Below are 22,627 nucleotides of genomic sequence, written 5' to 3'. Positions count from 1 at the left end.
GTTTCCAATGCCAGGAAGTTTCAACAGAAGCATACCCTGATATTCCCCCTTGGACTCGGGGGGGACATGAATCCAGTTACCTCCAGGACAGATTCACCGGCATCTCCCAGGTGGCCAACACTGAACCCATCATCATTACAAAGATCTGTTCTCCTTCAGCTCCTTCCTTATCCCTCAAACGTAAACACCAACTTTCTAGTCACTGAAGCCAGAAATATGGTGGCATCCACTGACTCACCCTTCTCTTCTCCACTCCAGCACAAGTACTAAATCGCCCAGTCCTTCCAGCTATGCCTACAAAGCCTTCTCTAGACTATTCCACGTCACCCCCAATTTTGAACATTGCTCCACTTCAGCTTCCAAACAGGCCTCCCTGCCTTGAGTCTCACTCCTCCACCCACTCCATTCTCCACACTGCAGCCAAAGGCATATTTCTAAAATGCAAAACTGACCACGTCCCTCATCTACCAACCCCCCTCAAGCAATCTGCTCATTCAGTCATTCATCACAGAGGCACAGGCCATGGGTCAGGCAGTGGAAATATAAGGAAGAATCGGAAACAGGCATGGTCCTTTCCCTCATGGGGTGGACATCTATTAAGCAGGGACAGGTAGGGACCAAATAAGCCCACGGATTACATAACAGTAGAACTACGGTAAGTGCTATAAAGAACTATCCAGTCTTGTGAATATTTATATTAGGATCTCTGAGATGGTCTGAGAACCAGATGTTGGAAGCTTTGAAGGCATGAACCTTATCTTTCCTTCTGTAGGGCTCTCAATCCTGGCAGGACTTGGGACTCACATGGTGGAATTTTGAAAGCATTCAGATTCCTGGATTCCTCCCCCAAACAATTCAATCAGAATCTCTGCAGCTCTGGCCCAGACATAGATTCTTTTTTTTTTTTTTTTTTTTTAAGCACTCCTCCACCCAAGGGATTCTAATGTACAGCCAGAGCGGAGACCACAGGCACCGCCCTACCAGGTAGCACAATGCCAGCACATAGCTCTTCCGAGAGAACTAAAGGTAAATGACCTCTGATCTCAGTCCTATTCTCTCCTGCCACCTCATGCCACCTTTGAGGACCTCAAGGTCCTCATCAGCAAGGTCACATCCCACCAGGATAGACTTTTCTCCATGGCATCCATTGTCAATGCCATTTTATACTTGGTAATGCATTCATTCATTACTCTCTATCTCTCTCACTGCTGTCCCAACAGGGCAAGGCCAGGTCAGATTCCTGCCCATCACCACACACACAATGTCCAGCCTACTTCCTGGCAGATATTAGATACTCAATAAATAGTCAGTGAGTGGGTGTAAGAGCAAAATATCATGAATACACATAGACTATCAGAGCAGTCATGGGAGTGGAAGCTCCCTTCCCCTGTTCTTCTCATCCTCATTACGACCCCAGTTGTGATCTAGAATCATTCATTCTCATGTTCCACTTTCCAGACAATGGACTAGCCTAAGGTCTGGTCAGCGAAAAGGATGTACTCCAGGTTTCCTCTGTCTGACAGACTAAGAACGTTGATGATGAAGTAGATGTTCCAACATCTGGGATAGGTGGCATTTTCTCAAAAAGTTCTAAAGAAAAGAAGTCAAAGAGGCATTCAACTCTTGCCAGATCACTGCAGGGAGAAGGAGAACCTTCATGAAGAGGAGTCATGAAGGCCCACACAGCGAATCTACAACCTTCTCCACAACCGCCCTAACTTGGTCTCTTCGTGAGCTTGGCACTGGGGACACCCTGATCATACAAAGTGTTTGGTACTTGGGGCAAGAGTAGGGTGAACAGAAAACTCTGGGGGTCCTGGAAGCAGCCAGACCTGAGCTTCTGAGATCTCAGAAATGTCACTTAACCTCTTACAGCTTTATTTCCTTTGGTGTGAAATGGGGATAACACAAGCTACTTCAGATTTGTTGTGAGGAATAAATTGTACGAGATATATAAGCTACAAAGCACAATTCTGGAATGCACTAACTATTCAATACATATTTTGTCTGTCTCCTGGCTTATGAAAGAACTGGATTGAATCCAATGACATTTATTGAGCACCCGCTCTGTGCCAGGCAACTTGCGAAGCACAAAGGAGGCATTCATCCAAGCCAACAATCCTTCTCTCCTTTCTTCCTTCCCCTTTCCCTTCCCTGTATCTACCATGTGTGCTGGCCTCATTTGCCCTATGATGTAGCCTAAGAAAGGGACTTGATGTTTTTGGGATGATGAAGGAAGGCACACTTGGGATGTGCCTTTAGCTGCCATCTGAAGGTAAGAGTAATAGAAGTAGGATTCCAGGTGAGGGAACAGGTGGCATAGAGCAAAAAATGGCCACAGTCCTTTGCACTTCCTTCCACAAGAGGTAGAATGTCTTTCCTTACCTTCAAATATAGTTGGAACTTGTGACTGGCTTTGACCAGCAGATTGTAGCAGAAGTGATGTATGTGTATTCTGAACCTGGGATTTATAAGTTCTACAGCTTCTGCTATCATCAGGCTCTTGGATTCCTGACTCCATGTGAGGAAGGAGGCTCAGGTTAGCCTCCTGGAGGATGAGAAATCTTTAGACCAGTTGCCCATGGTCACCACAACCAACAGGCTGCTATTTGCCAGATACTGGGTGAGGCCATCCTAGACCATACAGCCATCAACTGACCTGCTAGCTGACTCTAGAAACCGAGTAGGCTGGGAACACCTAATCTGGCCCAGCCCAGAACTGCCTGCTGATCCGCAATCACGCATCCAACAAATGGTGGCTCTATTAAGCTGCTGAACTTTGGGCGATTTTGTTATGCGGCAGTATATAACTGACACAGAACAGCATTTGCAAAAGCCCAGAGGCAGGAAGGAGTGTGGTGGTTTCGAGAAACAGAAAGGACATCGGTGTGGTAGAGTGAAGAAGCAAGGGGTCAGTAGACCATCTGAAGCTGAGTAGGCAAGATTCTATCATTCATAGCTATTTTATTGTCTGACCATCTTCCCCCCACTAGACTCCGAGGTGTTTTAGAGCAGCACAGAGCAGGTGAAGATTTGTTGCCTGGGGCATGAAATTGTTCCTCAAAGAGTGATTTTCAAGATGGTCTCAGTAACATGAATGTGGATGGTGGTAGATGTACCGATCCCATAACCAAGGAAACGCAATGTTCGTGACACTCTCTTTCCAGTGTTTTTGGTGTCCTCTGCCTCTAGAAGAGGAGGAAGAAACGCCCACCGGGCCTCTCCCAGCTTTGTGCAGTGTGGTCCCTGTCAGTATATTAAAACATGTGAAAGAAATAACAGATTCATTGAACAGCCTTGTAAGGCCCATTAATAAATGCATTAACCTAATCAGCCCCAATACCTCGTGGGCAGATGGCTGACAAGCCGACCAGGAAACAGATGTGTGAGCCTTTCAACAACATTGGGCCTCTCCAGTTTGATTTTTCTTCATTTGAAAAGAGGAAGAAAGAATGAAAAAGGTGCTTTCCTTCCAATAAGCCTAATTGCCTTGAAGGAACCAAGGCTGTAAAATTAAACTGTACCTTGTTCCATCTGTCTCTTCCCTAATTAGCAGCAGACACTTGTCCAGGTGCAGGGGGGGATGGAGCCTTACTTCTGTGGAAAGGGAGAGAGTCAAGGTAATAACCAATTTTTGAGACAAGCTGCACATCTGAGGGTCTCAGCAGGTGGCCTCCCACCTACCTTCCTTCCCTGGGCCAAAGATATCTCAAGGAGGGGTTCCTACAGCTCGTTCTCACTCGGTGATATTCTTGGGTCTTAGGTGATGAATCTAACCCAGTAAGCAATACCCCGATCGGCTCAAACTTTCACCATTCCTCATTTGTCCTAAGAGTTTTTGGTCTAAGAGGATGTTGAAATCAAGTGATAAATCTTTCCGTTACGCTTAAGAATAAAATCCAAATTATCCGCAGCGGCCCCAAGGTCTGCATGACCCAATGGTTTGTCTACCCTCATCTCCTCTGCTTGTTAGGAACCTGTCCCAGAGTGTATTAGTTTCCCAGGGCTGCCATAAGAAATTACCACAACCTGGGTGGCTTGGAGCAGCAGAAATGTTTTCTTTCGGAGAGTCCAGAAGTCTGAAATCAAAGTGTCAGCATGCTCCCCCTGCGCGCTCTAGGGGGAAATCCTTCCTTGCCTCTTCTAGCTTCTGGTGGTTAATGCAATCCTTGACATTCCTTGCCTTTTGCCTCATTCCAATATCAGCCCTGACTCCACTGGGCCACCCTCTTTGTGTGGGTCTGTGTGTCCCAATTTCCCTCTTCTTATAAGGATCCCAGTCATTGCATTGGGACCCATCTTAATCCGCTATTATCTTCACTCACAACATCTGCAAAGACCTTATTTCCCAGTGGGGTCACATTCTGAGGTTCTGAGTGGATAGGGACTTGGAGGCATACTCTTTTAAAAAAAAAAGATTTATTATATTTATTTATTAGAGAGAGATAGAGTGAGAGAGAGCACAAGAGGGGAGAAGGTCAGAGGGAGAAGCAGACTCCCTGCGGAGCTGGAAGCCCGATGTGGGACTCGATCCCTGGACTCCGGGATCACGACCTGAGCCGAAGGCAGTGGCTTAACCAACTGAGCCACCCAGGTGCCCCTGGAGGGGTACTCTTTAACTCAGTACACACAGGATTCCTTTCTGTTCCTGAACACACAACGCTTGTCAGCATGTCAAGATCCTTCTTGTCATTTGGTTCTCTAAGCAAAGGTCACTTCCTCAGAAAACCACTCTGATGAGTCAGTCAAAAGAGAGCCCTGCCCACCCCCAACTGTTCTCATCACTTCTCGCCATTTTACTATATTCTTGGCCTGTATCTTTTCATGAAATTATCTTTTTTAGTTACTTCTGCCTCCTTTGGCTAGAATAAAAACTCTGACTAGGGTAGCGGCTGTATCAACTCTGCTTATTAGTGTGTCTCCAATACTTCATCCAGTGCCTGGCACACAGTAGGGGTACAATAACGCATTTGATGAAGGCAGGAAAGCACTGGAAATATTTCAGATTCCAACAACAGTTTCTAAAATATTAGCAACAGGCATAATGTTTCATGTTCTGGTCATCTGGTCTGTGATGGTGAATTCTATGCGTCAACCAGAATGGGTCCACCAGCTGTGTGCATTAAATATTATTTCTGGATGTGTCTGTGAAGGTTTGCATTTGAACTGGTATACTCCATAGGTTGCCCTCCCCCATGTAGGTGGGAATTATCTAATTTGATGAAGGACCAAATGCCACAAAAATCAGAGGAAGGAAGGGTCCATGACCTTCCTTCCTGCCTGCTGTCCCATCCCCTGGGTGGGACACTGCTCCTCTGCTCCTCGACTGGGATTTACCCCATTGGCTCTGCTGGTTCTCAAGTTTTTAGACTTGGACTGGAATCACAGCACTGGCTCTGTCAAATTTCTAGCTTGCAGGCAATAGATCATGGGACTCCTCAGCCTTCATAATCACACGAACCAATTCCCCATAATAAATCTCCTTTCATATATATATAGATATCTTATTATTCACACATTTGACTATTCACCACATTCATATACACACATATATCTGAAAGATTTAATATGGGGAATTGCTTTGAGCAAACCAATGGTATATATATCCTATTATTTGTATGTGATACATATGAATATATATAAATAATAGGATGCGCGCGCGCGCGTGTGTGTGTGTGTGTACACAGTTCAGTTTCTCTGGAGAATGCAAATACATGGTCCATATCACAGAAGTCTGAATGACTTGTGCCCTGTGCTTTACAGGAATCACAGGACTACAGCAGGGGTTAAGTTTCCCTTATTTCAGGGGCAGGAGAACCTGCTTGCTGCCCAGCTCCATATCCCTGGCCATAGCCTTGCAGAGGCATGACCGTTCTGTAGCAGTGAATTCAGGGAGGCAGGAGGCAGCTGAGTGAAGGAGGCAGGGACTGGTTAGAGACTGTGAATACAGGACAAATCTGGTCTCCCTCCCATGTCCCCCAGTGGTAAACTGAGTAAAAGTTCATCTTTATTAAGTGCGTGCTGTTCTAGATACTTGGATAGGGAATTTATTATCCCTTTAAAAAATTTTTTTTAATTTGTTTATTTTACAGAGAGAGAGAGAAGTAGGGAGGGGCAGAGGGAGAGGGAGAGAGAGAATCCCAAGCAGACTCCCTACTGAACACATAACCCAACACAACGTTCAATTCCAGGTCCCTGAGATCATGACCTGAGCTGCAACCAAGAGTCAACACTAACGGACTGCTCCACCCAGGCCCCCTGTTCACCCCTTTAATGTTTTCGATATCCTACCGAGATAGGTGCCACTCTTGGATCTCATTTTATAAATGGGGAAACTGAGTCTACAGAACTTTGGCAACTTGTCCAAGCGATGGCACTGGGATCCGAACCCAGAATACCAGGCCCAGTTCTGGGTATCCTGGAATCTGTGAATTTATGGCTACGACACTCACCGTTTTGTTAACCACAAGCCTGCCTCATAGAAGAATAGTCTTGTTTCCTTAACAAGATTTTATCTTCAGGAAAATATCCCCCCAAAACTAAGGAAGACGGAGGGCAGAGTGAGAATTATGCAGAGAAACCACTTTCCGGATTCCTCCTCTCAAAACATCAGGGACTGGGGTGCACATGTAAGGATCAGATTCTCAAGAGGAAATGTCCGAATATCACAACCGGAAGTTTTAACAGAGCCCCAGATTCTCTCCTAAGGCAAACCCTTTTTCTTCTTTAGTGAGGAGGAGGGAGCTGGGGGTGACATGCGACACACTCTGCCAGGCTGTGGCTCTTCCGGCATTCAGGTTGGCTGCTGCATTACCAGGTGCATGGGTCTTGGCCTCTCTAAGGGGCACTGACTTTGGCTGGAGTGCTGGCCAGGCACCAGCCGGTCCCAAAGTTGCGCTGGACAAAGAGCCATCCACTTCTCACAGACCTGAGAGAAGACGCCACCAAGCGCTTGACACATACGGTCTCCTGCAGCTGGCCCCCCACCCCACCCAAGCCCACCAGACAGATGTTGCTTGAGCTCATCATGCTGATTCGCGCCATGACAATGTAGTGAGATCGTTTGAGATATTAACTAATATTTCTTTTCCTTGTGCTTCTACGATCCCATTCCCGACTACCCAGAGGGCAGCAATCACTTTCAGCGATGACAAAGAGCCAAAGGGTTGGTTTTGAATCCTACACTGGGCTCTCAACAGCCATAGCAGAGCCCCGAGTCACAAAAGACAAGGCTTCAGCAGTAAGTTCCAGGAATTAGAAGGATTAATGAGGTCAGAGCTTGAAGGCTGCCATGCATCAGGTTCATGCAGTACATAAGGATGTCTGCAAGAACGCTCACCTGATTTGTGTTGACTGTAAGTTCTTTATGATATGGTGGAAAGACCCTAATTTCTGGGAGAAGAGGGATGTGAGTTCAGATCCCAGCTCTTCTGCTTACAAGCTGGAGACCTTGAGCAAGTTACTGGAACTCTCTAACTTTTACCAATAAAATTCAGAATCAAACAACAACGGTTGGGTGGCAAGGGGTTGAGGGTACCAAAGAGAATCATGTCCAATACCAATGTCCCTGCCGCACAGTTGGTATTCAACGGATGGTAGCTGTTATGGTTGCCATTGTTAGAAAGGAGAAGAAAATCACACGAGGATAATAAGATTGACTTTGAGGGGTGCAATGCAGAAGTCAAGGAGATAAGGCAGGTAAAAGCACAAACCATTACACGCATGGGGCTTGGCAGGGCTCCCTAAATGCACACTCCCACCTGGGAAGACAGAGCACATGGCCACTTGCCTCCCAAATCTCTTTCTACCTTCTTCTCTGGGGCACATGGCCACCCAGCTCCAAACTAGATGTCCCCGGCCTTCTTGGGAGCTAAATTAGGCCGTGTGGCTCATGTCTTGCCAGTGGTATGTTAGCAAAAATGATGCATCCAATTTTCACTTCACCTGACTTGCTTGAAAGAAAATCGCTTGCCCTGCATGTCCTCTTTCCCCCCTTCCCATTGGCTGTGACAGCAGCTAACTGTAACAATGCAAATGAGGACAGCCCTGTAGAGGGTGGTAGAGAAACAGTGTTCAAGGAGCCTGGGCCCCCAGTGACAGGTTTGGAGTAGAGCTGCCCACCAACCTCTACCACTTCCTCCGGAGACTGTAACGGAGAGATACGCTTCTTTCTCTCAACCCACTGTATTTATGGGGCCTTTGGTTCAGTAGGACAGTATTTGCTTTTTACCTATACAGGAATATTTTCTGGGTCTCCACTTTTTTTTTTTTCCCTCCTTCACAAGCTGAATTAAAAGTAAATGGGGGAACAGTTCATTTTTTTTTTAAAGTACCCAGGTATTTCTCTCTTCTTTTAAAATACATTCTCTATAGCTGGTGCAGGTTCCTGAAACGGTCTCAGCAGGCAGAAACAAGAAAGGCAGGAAAAAAGCCTAGTTTCTCCGACAGGAGAGAGCCAGGCGGGGGAGATGGGAAGATTTGTCTTTATGATGAATTAGCCCTGTTCTGGCAGGTTCTGGGCCTTGCTGAAGAGACACAAGCAGGGGGAGTCACATTTGAGCCAGGTCCTAATGAATGAAGCTCGGGGCTCCAGGCTCTCCCTGTTGGGCTTCATGTCTTCTTTGAAGTCCTATCTCTCTAAGAAAGAAAATTGTTAAGGGGAGTCCAGAAGCCTGGATCTTTCTTGTCTTAACCCTGAGGGCTCCCACTGTCTTTGCTGGAGAGGATTCTGAAACAGTGCCTGGCTTGGTTTTTGCACCAAAGCTCTCCAGGCTGTGCCACAAGCCCCTTGGCTCCGGGAACTCAGGGAACCCTCTGTGATTGTCTTGTTGCCGAGAGGGCTCTAACCCTGCACGTCCTTTGTCTCTTCCCTTAGGCACCCTGCTATGCAGTCACCTGTTTCTGAGAGGCTGCTGAACAAAGATGGACGGACTCATGCCCCAGCCATGGAAACCATGCATATATTCACCGCCCTTCATGCATCCTGCATCGCTGCTCCGCAGATGGTGATCATTCTTTTCAAAGGATCCTTGTGCGATTTGCCTTCAGATCGACCTCCCCTCTGATTAAATTCTATACACCTGTTTTTTGTTTGTTTTTTAATGAAGCAAATAAAGGTTAATTATCCTTGATCCTATGTACTTCCTTCCAATTTGCTATAGCAAAGGATCATCTTGAAGCAGATAATTGTGACATTTGGGATCCCAAGTTAGAATCATGCACGAATGACCTCAATTCTTCACCTTTCCCTGTATCCATGTTCTTCGAATGCGACTTTGAAACTCACCCCAATAGAGGAAAATCTACCTCCCCCTCCACTGGATTCTGAGTTCATCCATGTGACTAATGAATGTCAGCCAACATGACATAATGAAAGTTTGAAGAATTGCTTGCTGGTTTGGGGTCCTTCTTTTGCACCAGTGTCATTATCACGAGATGTCTGGACTGCCCTCTCTGAGGATGAAAGACACCTGGAGCAGAGCCAAGTCACCCAAGTCATTCCAGCTAAAACCAGCCCCGATCAGCCAACATTCAGCCAACTCTCAGATATATGAGTCAACTCAGCTGAGACTAGAAGAATCTCTAGCATCAGCACAGACCCTGGTCTCAGTAAATGCTGCCAAGTAAATGTCAAACCACAAGATTTGGGGCCACTTGTTACACAGGATTTTTGTGGAAAGTCTACTGATACAAACACCCATCACTTGCCCTACTTCCAGGAAGAGCCCCCATTTTCGATTGGGGAATCCACCTGTCTCCTACTCTTAATCCACATGGTTTGGATGACACATGCCTCTACTCTCTCACTCCTCAGCTATTCCCCACGGACTACAACCAACTCATTCCATTGCCCTCCCTGTAACAATGTGTTCAGAGGTCAGCACATGACAAGGCAAGCCAATCAGAACAAAGCCTGGGATCTTCAGTTATAGAGATGGAAGCGCCAAAGAGATCAATGATCCCCAACCTCCCATTCTACAAGAGAGACAACTAAGGGCATGGGCTCAAGGACCGCCAGCTGAGTAGAAGCAGCACTGGATCTAGGACACAGATCTTTCGACTTTTATCTGGTTAATTTTTCTATTTCCCAGTGCCTCTTCAGACAAGACCACGGGATTCCCTTCAAATGTTATGCCCAACTTCATTCAACAACTTATTAATAAAATCCGTATTGAGTGTCTACTATGTGCTGAGGGCACCATGCAAGGTGCTAGGTGCTAGGGAAGTTTGAAATGAAGATCTTAAAAAAAAAAAAAAAAGATCTAGGTGGCTTAGCATCAGAGGGGCATATTTTCAAAGCAGAAAAATGTTTATTGAATCTCACACAATGGCATTTTCCTGCAAGCAGAGACTCTCCTCCATGCCCTATGCGCTCCCAAAGAAGCTCATCAAAACTCCAATGCTCACTATGTGCCTTTTAAAAAAGGCCAACCTCAGGAGCTGGTGGGATTTGATTTTTATTAAAAAAAAAAAAAAATCCCCTCCACATCTTCCACCTGCTCTGCACTCTTCTGCTTACCAGCAAACCAATAACCCAAATCAGAACATTGGAAAAGGCTGAATTTCATGAAGTAATATTTTAAGGTTGCCTTTAAGTAGGTTCTTATCCAAAATGTGTGCACTCCGACAGAATGGTCACCCAAATTATACATTGTCTCCTGCCTTTTGCCTTCTGTAGCATCTCTTGGATGAACATTTATTACTGAGTTACATCAGTAATCTAAGACAAAAGAAAGAACCAGAATTTACAGAGTACCTACTGTGTACGAGATGTTCTTACCCATTTCATTGACGTTGTCTCATGCAAACCATCTTAAACATAGGTGACAAGGCAAAATCATCTCCTCTTTGTGACAAGAGAAATTAAGGCCCAGAGATACTGAGTAATTTGGCTGCCACATTTCTCTGCCACAGCTTTAAGTGTCAGGGAGGGACACTAAATCCAAGACTGTCACCTTCAATGTTCCTACTTTCCAGCTGTGGCTCCAGCTCAAACCCTTGACTAAAAAAACAGTTTTATTTCAGCAAACAGCAAAAATACTCCTGTTTGGAAGAATGCTGGCATGTGAAATTGGTGTTCTAGGGCAAATCATGTCTAGGGATTGGGTTTTGGAAAAGGCAGGTCCAAACGTTAGTATATAGAGAATTATCCAGAAGTGTCAGTTAAAAAAATGAAAAACTAGAAAATGTTGAGACCCCACGTCCAGTGGTTCCCAGTTACTCTGCAGTATGTGGGCCCAGGATTTTCATTAATATCGAGCATGGCCAGTGACTCTGAGTACAGTCTGGAAGCCATTCTTTGGAGACTGGGTCCTGGTTCCAGGTCTGAGGTAATTGTCCTGTATGACTTTGGGCAACCTCATTTATCTCAGGGAACTAGGTTCCCTCATCCAGAAGAGCAGAAGGGTTGGATAAAGGGTATTTTCCTCACTGTCATTAAGGTGTATTACTTATATTCTCCTCATGTTACTCCCCCAAACACCACGGAGCATGGATTTTCACGACCGTTTTTTTGGAAATGGTAGAAATGGGAGTTCAGGGCATGTGAGCGGCTCGTATAAGCAGGTCTGCTTCTGATCCAAGCCATCGTGATCGTATCAGTCCTGTACTGACAGTTTCCCCCCAAGTTCACTGCTCCGGCATAGCACTGGATGAAGCAACAGGTCAGGTTCAAAGATTCATTTTGCAAAATGACCAGATTTCAAAAGACATGGATGGCTTCGCACCTCTTAGGAGAGTCCACTGGGGTCGAGGTAGTGGTGCTTTCCTGGGAGGGGTTTCCAAGGGTTATTGGGGATAACTCCAAGATAATTGCTCCCAAGGCTGGGTATGGGCGGAGCAGCAGGAGGGGCCACTAGGGGGCGGTGTGCATGGGGAAACCTCAGGTAGAGAAAAATGAATAGTGCCAACGGGGGTGTAATGTTTGCCATGTCCCACCCCGGCAGACAAGTTTCACCAACCAAGGGAGTCAGACGACGCAATGCAATCCGGGTGGAAACAGGAAACCCTCATCTTCAGAGACCCTGCCTTTTCTCCTTGGCAGCTACCCCTTCCTTCACCAACCTCCCCAGGTGGCACCCATCCCTCCGCCTACTCCTCCGCTCCTGCCCTATGTTCCCAGAGCGGGTTCCTAGCAACATTCGTGCCCCTGGCTGTTAAGCTGTTAACTGGTTTCTCAGACATCCAAAGTGTGTGGGAAATGATGTGTTAGAGTCTGACGCTTTTTGTTAGCACGAGATTTTCCAGAGTCTTTCATTTGCTCACCTGGTAATAGTCCTAATGATACCAGTAATAGGTTTCATGTGGTTATCACTTTCCGAACGCTAGGCAGTGTGACATGTCTTGTACACATTACCTCACCTTCACAACAACTTAGGCTGTAGAGGACACCACTGTCTCCATTTTGTAGATCAGAAAACAGGGGCTCAGAGGGGTCGGCAGACTTGCTGAGGGTCTCAAGAAGACCCAACGAGGAGACCGTGATTGGAACCTAGGTGTGTCTGAGGCTAAGCCCGTCACAGCCTGCGTGTGTCTCCCTTTCGAGAAGGTGGCAGGGTGTGGGAGGCAGGGGCGGTCCGAAAGCCCCCAACCTTGTTATCATGCCTCATGGAATCTCCAGCTCTGGAGGCTGAGTGGGGAACACTAGAGAAAGATCAGTGACTCCAGAGGAACCTGGGCCATCCTTGGGACCCCTCTCCTCCCCAGACAAGGCCTGATAAATACGGACACTTTTAACAGCACAGGTTAAATTAGCCCGGTTTGGGTAGAAAAACCGCTTCCAAGCCCTTGCCTTTGCCCTGTCCCGAAATATTTTCTAAATGCATCAGACAACAATAAGCTGATCTAAGGACAGAGGTGCTGACTGCCGCCAAATGTCACGGGAATCATAATGGCTTTGTTTTTCACAGGGGAGAGAAAAAGAAGTTTATGCCTCAAATTAGTAGGTCTGTCATGTTCCAAATTGTTTGCATTTCTAAAAATGGATGTTGACATGTGAACAGTTATTATCTAATGCAAGACCCAAAAATCTGCCTCTCTCAAGGCAACAACAGGGTAGTCAAGGGATCCTCTACAGACACGTGGGTCTACAGCTCTCTCTCTGGGTGCGGGAGGACAATGAGTCCCCTTCCTTCCCATGCTCCCCTCAGAGCTCAGGTTGCTTCTGAGGGTCTGGAACCTGGTTAGACTCCCCTCTTCAGAAACCTCAGCCCCCAGAAAGATCCCTGGAGACCTAATCAGAGGGTGTCGGCTTCCCAGCATGATTTCTCTAGGGCAGTGGTCTTCAGAGTGTGGTCCCCAGACCAGCAGCATCGCCATGGAAACTGTTAGCAACACAACCCTCTCAGGTCCCCACCCAAGGTCCCGGGAATCAGAAACTCTGGGATGAGACCCAGGAATCTAGGTTTTAACAACCCTCCAGGCGAGGCTGATCCCTGCTAAGCAGCCGCGATGTGAGAACCACCGAGGGCACACTGGTCCCTCCTTCCCGCTCACAGGCACTCACTCACGTCCTTCTACAGTCTCTTTCTTACTTGTCCTTCCTCTCCATTTTCTTCTCTCCATTTTCCACCCACCACAGCTCAGGTCACTGCCCACCTAGGTGACCGCAGGAGCCTCCCAGTGGGTGGCCCCACCTCGAGGCCCCCCACCCACCTCCAACTTTCGAGAATGTAGAAAGAGTCCTGCCTAGAGCCCTGTGAGACCTTCTCATTTCCCAAGTTCAAGGTCACGGCCTGCCCAGCTGGGTCATCAGAGAATTTAGTGACAACACGATATAAAGGTCCAGCACTCTGGCACACGGTAGGGCGTACAGAGATTCTAGCTACCTTCTGGTCCAGGACCCGGCTGGTTAATTCACAGACAACCTGACCAGACTTCTTAGCATGTCCCGATGCTCACTGTACCGCCTGGGGAAAGTCGAAAACAGGGACAAGGCTAATGGCTCATGAGACCCTGAGCCAATAACCCAACTCGGGTTTCTCTCTCCCTCAGAAGTTGTGGTTTTCTCCCCTGCATTCATTTACCTTGGGTTTTACTGTTCTGTTTGTGCCGCTTTCTGAGAAAACATTTCCCGGATGTCTTACCTGGGATGGTGCCTGATAGTGACATTTTCCTTCAGGCAGTGAATACTGAGAAGTGAGGGGGTAGCACGTTCTTCAACAACAGCCCCGAGCACAGATACGCCACACACACACACACACACACACACACACACACACACAAACACCTACATGCTGGAACTTGGACGGACTGGCAGGGTCACCCAATGGGGACACATGTGTGGCACCAGGTCACACACAAACACCAGGACTCTTTGTGGCTCCACCGATCAGTGTCAAATCTGACAACACCTGGACGAAAGAGCTAGAAAAAGCTGTTACAGTACCTTTTGGTGACTTAAGTGTCGCCACTGCCCAGTCACCATCAGAACTTCCTAAAAAAATAACAATTGAGAGATGCTGATCGGCTGGCCGGCTTCCCATGTCGGCTGCGCCCTCACCCCCAGGTGCCGCTGCTGGCAGCCCCAGCTGCAGCCTCCACGGGGCCCCGAGGGACGGGCGAGAGAACAAATGTGCAAATGTGGATCTGCGCACGCGCACCTCCTCCTGCAAAGCCATGCAGCGGTATCGGGACAACGCCCAACAGAGGGTCAGAAGAAGTCCCCTGGAAAAGGCCTAGATGTTTTCAGTTACGCTAGGGAGAGATTTCTTAGGCAGGGATCTGGCTCTGAATTTCAACCCTCTAAGAAAGAAAGGAAATTCGAGTTGCCTGACCTCACTTTGGCCAAGGACAACACTCTGCTGACAAGTGAGACATTTTGATCCTGTTTTTGGCACACTCCCTTTCCTGAAAAGGGTTGGTGGAGGTGGGGAGAGGGTGGAGAGAGAATTATTAGCTCCAAACCCAAGGTTGGAGCAGTCTCTGCGAAATGCAACTTTATATGCTGGGTGGCAGGTCCCCGAGGGATAGGGGCTGTCCTCATATATACTCTGTGTTTGAAAAGTACTGTTGAATGAATGAATGAATTCAAGCTTCTCCATGGAGTCACTTTTCCTAATGGAGGGAAATTCCCCTAAATGCTAAAGGGATCAAGCTTGCTATTTGAGAATCCCAGAATGCTTGGAATTTTGTTTATAAATCAGTTTCTCCAAAATTCAAAATTCTTCTGAATTTCATTTCAAGAGCACTGAATGAGCCCTTGGGGATCACACATTATTAGCAGATCCCCCTGGTGGTCCCTTTCCTAAAGTCAAAGATGGTAAGAAGGGTGATGACTGCACCCTACCTACCCCTGTCTTTGATAGGCCTTCTCCGTAAGACTGGCTTTTACTCAAAGCAGGGCAAACCCACCCAGGTGTCCAAGCAGCAGCCTCTGCCCATTGGCTGGAAGCCTAGCCAATCAGCGAGAGCCATTAGCTCCCCTTTCCTTTCTCGGGAATCTACCTGGAAAGCCCAAGTCCTCAGCATTTCTGCACCATTTCCAGAGAGATCAGGCCGCCAGCTGAGAGGAGTCACAGGGAACATTCTGTGTGATCTGAATGATTACAGAGCACAGATCCGGCCTCATTTAAACATTTCCGGTTGGCCTCCCAGGCATGCCAGAGGACGCTCAAATTGCCACGTTCCCCCTGCGGATATGAACTCAACACCCTCATCACTCACAACAGAGGGGAAATGACGGGACAGGATAGTGACAAAGTTAAAATTAAGTGAGACTCGCCCGGGATGACTGGATGTTTCTTCTCCCTCTGAGCCAGGATCATGGACATCTGGAAATAGTGATGCGGCCCCAAATCTTTCTGTGCGGATGGATACAAGCTTGATGGAGTCACTGACTGACGGAGGCCAAAGAGGCCATCTTACTCCCAAGACAAGTTCACCACTTGAAGGCAGGAACCAAGCCCATGCTGCGGCCAACCCTGCCCCAACTACCTAAGACGGGGCTTAGCTGTGACAAGGCACTAACAAGTTTTCCTTCATAAATCCGCTGAAAATAAGGACATCTAATCAGATGGCACACAGGCTTCCAAATATATACTTCACGTCACACTATGTCTGGTGCCACTAATGGGCATTACAGAAAAATCTGTTGGGTGAACAATTAAACAGTAAAAGGGGATGGATCTAAGGCACTGAGAGGAAAGGAACATGAGGGAACTTTCTGGGTGATGAAATACTTCTTATCCTTACTGGGATGTCAGTTATCCTAGGGCATGTATATTTCAACAATCACACTCTTGTAAAATTATGATCTGCATTATTTCATCACATGTAAGTTATAACTTATCGATGGTAAACTGATTAGACTCGGCATCATAGGAAAACTTTCAACTTCAAACAAAGAAAAGCAATATTTTAGTAAGCCTTCCCTCCAAGAAAGGGGGGAATGGTACTGCCAAGCCTTTTTTTTTTTTTTTGGCCTGGTTATAACCTGATGTCAGAAATTGTTCTCTGGAAGATAGAATCATTTCACGGAAAGAACACAGGATTCTGAACCAGGGAATCCTGAATGTGACTCTTGGCTCTTCTATTTGCTGGATGGGTGACCCTAGGAAAACTGCTTAGCCTTAGTTTTGCCATCTGCAAGAATGGGACCAAGACCTCTCTCAAAGGTAGAGTGTTTTGAGAGTTCAATGATGTTAACCCTCTTCCTGCCACAACTTAAGGAAAAAGATTAAACTAGCAGAAGTCAATCCATGACGGAGGTCCTCATGCATCACTCAGGGTTTTCACGAGTGATTCCTATAGCAAGTTGGAAGAAGGAGTTCCTGCTATATCGAGGGCCATGCTGTGGTTCTAAGCAGGGCCATTGGAAACTGTAACATGGTTCTGGCAAAATCATCCTTTGTCTGTCGAATAGCATGAGCAAAAAATATTTTCTTATTAAAATTTTGATGTAAAAATGAAGGCACCATTGCATTTGATTGATAATGTAAGTATGCCCTGTGTCTTTCTCTCTTTGAGTAGCTAGGGCTCACCGAAGCATCTAAGCGGGACGTGGTCAGGAGTTTAACTTTTAGATGCCTAGAGGAAAAAAAAAAAAAAACTGGACTTGGGGCCAAGAGGAGGTACGTGCCAACACGTGAGCGATCTTTGGTTTGCAGGGGCTTTTTCCAGCTCTGGAGGTGGGAGCCACCCCTCCCTGAGCCATCAGGTAAGCCTTGAGGACATTTTCTCAAACACCCCTGTCTTGTCAACACTGACCTTTGAGAAACCACAAAATGGGTTCTCACATCGTAACTACCCCTCACACGGGTGGCTCAAGCCAGGAAAGGCATGGCCTTAATTGAGTTTTCAGGTTATATTTCGACTCAATCTCTCACAAGACACACTTCTTATTTTCAATCTGAGTGGGAGATATGTCTAAAATGTTTAAAGCCTCGTTTCTGACTTAGGAAGGAGAGTCAGTTGGATGAAACTGAAGCTTTTTGTGATAGACAGTAGAAGCCATACGGCTCTTCACAGTTCAGGCTAACGATGGGGCAGTGAAGAAGTCTGGCTGACTACAGGTCCTTAGGACAGCTCAGAAAAGTCATTTGCTGCCTGCTCGCTTGTTTGTTTTATCAGATCCTCAGTGTGACTTGGCTTCCTTCTCTGTCTTTCCCATCAAAATGGGATAAACTATCCCTCCCCCCAAATGATGGCTGAACAATTACATGTTAGTCAAAGTACTGGTCTACCTTGGAGATTCAAGGAAAAATATGGCCAACAAACAACTCCGGTCTGAAGACTTTCATATGTGGCCGCATTTACTGAGGGTTGACTGTGTGTCGGGCTAAGCATGTTCTGTGCACTGTATCATTAAAGATTCCCAACAAACCATTATCTGTCTACTTTTATTATCTTCATTTTACGGAGGGAGAAACTAAGACCTCAGGATATTAAGTAATCTCTGAAATTACTCTGTGTTTGAAAAGTACTGTTGAATGAATGAATGAATTCAAGTTTCTCCATGGAGTCACTTTTCCTAAAGGAGGGAAATTCCCCTAAAGGGATCAAGCTTGTTATTTGAGAATCCCAGAATGCTTCGAATTTTGTTTATAAATCAGTTTCTCCAAGTTGAATTTCAATCCAAGGGCACTGAATGAAATTCAGTGTCCGAGTGAATGAAATTCAAATGTCTGAGTGAGGTATTAAACTCGGAGGCTGTGCTCAATTCCACCATCTTGCTGATCATCTCAGGCTCCTGACTTGCTGTGGTACCCATCACACATTATTATTCCCTGATTTTACAAATAATGTGCTGGGAACACTCATTAAGTCCCCACACATGTTAGTGGGTTCTGGGGATGCACTAATGAATGGGACAGACGTGGTTCATGCCTCAATGGGACCTACAATCAAGGGATACCAGATTAAATGTCTAAAGAATGAATGAATGAATCAATGAATGAACGAAACACATCTCTCTGTACAGAGTCTGACGAAGTTTAGCGTCTGACATTTCCCTAGTGGGTGCTAACCTGTTACTGATAATTGGACAGTGAACCCCTTAGGAACAAAGACCATTCTTCAGTCACATGCTGTATCCCTGAATCGTAGAGAGAAAGGAGCTTTCTTCAAACAGGAATGAGTGTGATTTCAATACGCAACTAAAATAAAATAAACCAAACCAAACGAACAGTCACCATCCTTTTCTCTCTGGGTTGGCAGTGAATGGACGGGACATATCTAATGGCCCACAGGTACTCTAATAACTAGAATGAGTGGTATTGGTTCATCTTCTATTTTCAAATTTCCTCACTTTTCAGTCCTCATTTTTCACTTGAAGAAGTTGCGGTCAGAGGGTCTCAGTGACTGGCTCAAACTACCCCATGTTCTGGATATTAAAGCTGCCAAGAGAAATTTATTTTGCGGGGGTATTTTCGAATTTGGCAGCTAACCCTAAAGGCTGTCCAAGGCTCTGTTTACTGGAAATTTTTGGAAAATGAGTCTGGATATCAGAGGCTGCTGAGCTTTCAACAGCAAACAATTTTTTAAACAACTCTCCCTGGTGGTAATGATTTCACTAATGAAATGCATTTCATCATCCACACACACATCATGGTGTGAATTATGCCTTAATAAAGAATGCTTCAAAGAACATTTATTATGGGATTTGCATTTCATTTGTGCAGGCAGATGCCGGACACCTGGGTAGGCCACTGGATCGGGCAGTCCCACTGGACCTCCATTCACTAGGAGTCACAAGATCATCAGTGACTCAGATAAAGTTCGTGAACACCCGCGGCAGTCAGAGAAGGACAGAGAAGAGGAGAGGCACGTCAGCCATATCCAGGATCGAGGAGGGTTTTCTAAATAAGATCCTTTAGAGTTTTCTAGAAGATCAGGGGTTCCTTACAACTAAGCTCTTATTTGATTCATTACGAAGACAAGCTCATTCATTCATTCAGCAAACATTTCACGAGTTCTCCCTTTGGGGGAAGAAAGGGTTACTTAAGGAGGGTAAGATATATTTTCACACTGCAAATTTAATTCTCAATGCCCTGCAGACATTTGCAAGGCACAGGATCCCTGTATAAATCCTTGCTAAAAAACAAGGTGCATTGTGGGACCATCCACCCATTATTTACCCAAATAGCTACTGAGTTTTGATGGGGGACAAGACACTGGGCCGAAGCTGTTTAGGGTAATGTCACCAGTTCAAAAGAAAAATATGTCTGGGCTGATTTTTTTTTTCATGCCAAGAGAAGAATCAAATAGAACCAGCAGATGTCATTTATCACCTAAATGCAAAGCCCAGGAAGGGGGGAGGCACCCAACAGTGTATGAAGTCTTTGCAGCTACATGGGTACAGACGCCCTGACTCTTTCTCTCCTAGGCAACAGCCCTCAGCTCTTCCTACTAATATCTGAGTCTATTTGAACATGCTTAGAATGCATACGCTGTGCAAACACGGAATATGGAACGGAGGGAATCTGTGGTCATGGGGTCAATGTACTTGAGGGCTGAGTTGGGCGTAGATATTCAACAGGAAATGTGGGAACTGGCACATAAGTCCTTGTGGGGCTTGGGATTTAGAAAAGTCTGTGTCGGCCCACATGAGCTGTGCCCTTGGTATTAAAAATTTGGTTCGTCTGTCTTTGAGTGACTCCATCTAGAAGTCCTAGGAGATGGGAGGAAAATAGGAATTCCTGAAGATCCTTGTGATTCCAATGCTTGCCGAGTTCCCAATATGCCCCTGGCCCTCTGCTGAGCACCAAGATGCTTGTTTTATGCCTCTGGTGTCGGGAGACCATGGTCCCCACAAGCATCATAGACATGTGACAGTGGCTTTGGTTTCTGGTGTGAGTGTGTAATGGAATTAAGATATTTGACACTGGAATCGATCAACAAATATCTCCCATCCCATCTCAGATGAGGGAAGAAATGAAGACAAATACCGGATAATAAAAGCAAGCATGGGGTCTGGGAGTCTTGCGTCTGCCAGAAGTTTGGCTTCCACCCCACAGAACTCCTATATGATAGATGTGTTCAGGAGCCTTGGTCAGCAGCAGGGTTGCCGTCACATTCCCTCATGTGTGAGCTGGGGTGAGGAGCAGGGGTGTGGGAGGCTAGTGGCAGGAAGGTAGCTCCTGGAGCAATTAAAAACCCATAGGCTGCTTGATCTGGGGCAAATGAAATTAGACCCCTTGGCCTCAGTCTACTAATCTGAAAATTGGGATAATAACTGTACCCTCCTCTTCGGATCCCTGTGAGAAGATGCGGCGGGATGTATAAAAGGCCCAGTGCAATGTCTGGCACTTTGATAAGAGCCCAGTTAGCACAAGAGCCAGGCAACGCACCCCATCCTGAAGCGTGGAAGCTGCCTGAGGTGGGGGCGCGCAGCTATCGATGTCTCAGAGATGGGGTGACTGGGGGGGGTGTGACCCACTAGAGGCCAATGCATTTGGAGACTCAGTGTCCTGGATTCTCTAAGGATTCACGAGGGCAGACAGTGGATGACGAAGGGGCTGAGTATTGGTCAGACGCAAAGAGCCTCCAGGCCCTCCTCCCACGGAAACAACCCCCACATGTGTCCCTCACTCACCCACCCTGCCCCACGTGGCACGGTAGGACTTGATCCAGTCAGAGAGGAAGCAGCCCAGGGCCTCTGCTTCCCAGCAATCTGGGCCCCAGGTAGAGAGACCAAGAACATGTGTGAGCGAGACAGACAGAGAGGGAGAGAGAGAGAGAGAGAGAGAGAGAGAAGAGACAGAAAGGGATGGAGAAAGTGGCAGAGACAGAGAGAGACACAGATTTTGAGAGAGAAGAAGAGAAAGAAAAGGAGAAGTAGGAAGAAAAAAAAATACGACAGGATGAGAAAAAAAGCAGTCGGAGGGAAAGGGAAAAAAAGCTGAGAAAAGGAGAAAAAAAGCACAGAAAAGGAGAGGAGAAACAGAATAGGACTCACCGACTGCCTTCAAGGAGGCGTACTTGTTGAGTTCTTTGCCCGGTGGCTGCTGCTCGTAGGGGTTGGAGATCTGGCCCAGGCTGGGGTACGAATGGGGATGGCCCATCTGCTGGAGCAAAGGCGAGGTGGGCACTGCGTTGTTCATCTGGGTCGTGTCTGCAAGTGAAGAGAAAGCAGGACATGGTCATGGTCACAGGTGGAGCCGGGACCTTGTACCCATGCCCAGCATCGCCGGGTCCCAAACTGCCCACCCTCTGGGGATACAAGAGGCAGAGCAGCAACGGGCTCCAGGACCCTCCCTAGAAAGCAGCTGAGCCTGGATGGGCTAAGGGCAAATATATATATGTATATATAACTAACTTCAATAATAATCAAGGAAATGTACGTCGGAGAGTGAGAATGAGAAGCCATTCCTTTGCCAAGAGATGGGCAAACGTTACAAGGATGGGAGGGCCACCATACTGGCAAAGATGTGGGAAACGGGCCCGTCTCATAACCTCACGCCAGTGCCCAGTTTGCAGAAAAGAAGGTGGCAGTGGGTCTGGAAATGGAAAGTGAATGTGTACTTGGACCAAACGATACCGCTTCTGGGGACTGAGCCTACAGAAATAGTGTCGGAGTACACAGATATTTGTTCAGAGATGTTTTTTGCACCGTTGTCTATAAAGAGTGACCAAAGTGCACAGGCAGAGAAACAAACTCCACTCCGTAAAGATGGAAATTCTTCAATAAATTAATGTACGTCCATATTACATACAAAATGTACGTTCATACGATGGGATATTCTGCAGCTGCTAGGGGAAAAAATGTGTTTAAAAATGAATTAACTCTAGCGGTGTCTCGGTGGCTCAGTCCGTTGAACTGCAGACTTTTGATTGTGGCTCAGGTCGTGATCTCATGGTCGTGGGATCGAACTCTGTTTCTCTCTCTCTCTCTCTCTCGTTAATTAATTAATTTTTAAAAAATTAGTTAACTCTCTATATGCCAACCTGGCTAGTTTTTGGGGGGTCCTTTTGCTAAGGGAGAAAAAGCAAATGTGAAAGTAATGCACTTTGTTAAAGAAGAGGAAATCTATTGCTTCAAGCATGGTGAGATTTGCAAAAACAGAAAAAGAAATATGCCAAGACACACGAACCAAGTATTGGCTACTTAGAGGGAACGGGATTCGTGGGGTGAGAGGTTCAAGACGTCTACTGGGAGACAAGAGTCTTGGAGCTGAGATCCAGAAATCTA

The 22,627-nt window shown here is 46.5% G+C and overlaps 1 protein-coding gene across 3 annotated transcripts in view; it reads right to left on the bottom strand.

Moving 5' to 3' along the window:
* The window catches only part of SHISA9 (shisa family member 9), a 278,412-nt gene that overhangs the window by 3,940 nt on the left and 251,845 nt on the right, over positions 1-22,627 (bottom strand). For 2 of the 3 annotated variants that reach the window (XM_044232847.1, XM_044232845.1), the window contains 2 exons: positions 21,395-21,550; positions 14,387-14,434 (listed from right to left, as the gene is read on the bottom strand). In XM_044232847.1, the coding sequence (XP_044088782.1) occupies positions 14,387-14,434; positions 21,395-21,550 (204 nt within the window). The remainder of the gene's footprint in view (positions 1-14,386; positions 14,435-21,394; positions 21,551-22,627) is intronic. The other variant, XM_044232846.1, reaches the window with a different exon arrangement.

The sequence above is a fragment of the Neovison vison genome, chromosome 14 (assembly GCF_020171115.1).
Source record: "Neovison vison isolate M4711 chromosome 14, ASM_NN_V1, whole genome shotgun sequence".
Lineage (NCBI taxonomy): Eukaryota > Metazoa > Chordata > Mammalia > Carnivora > Mustelidae > Neogale > Neogale vison.
The sequence above is the reverse complement of the archived record's forward strand: the minus strand, read 5'-3'. Positions and strand labels throughout refer to the sequence as shown.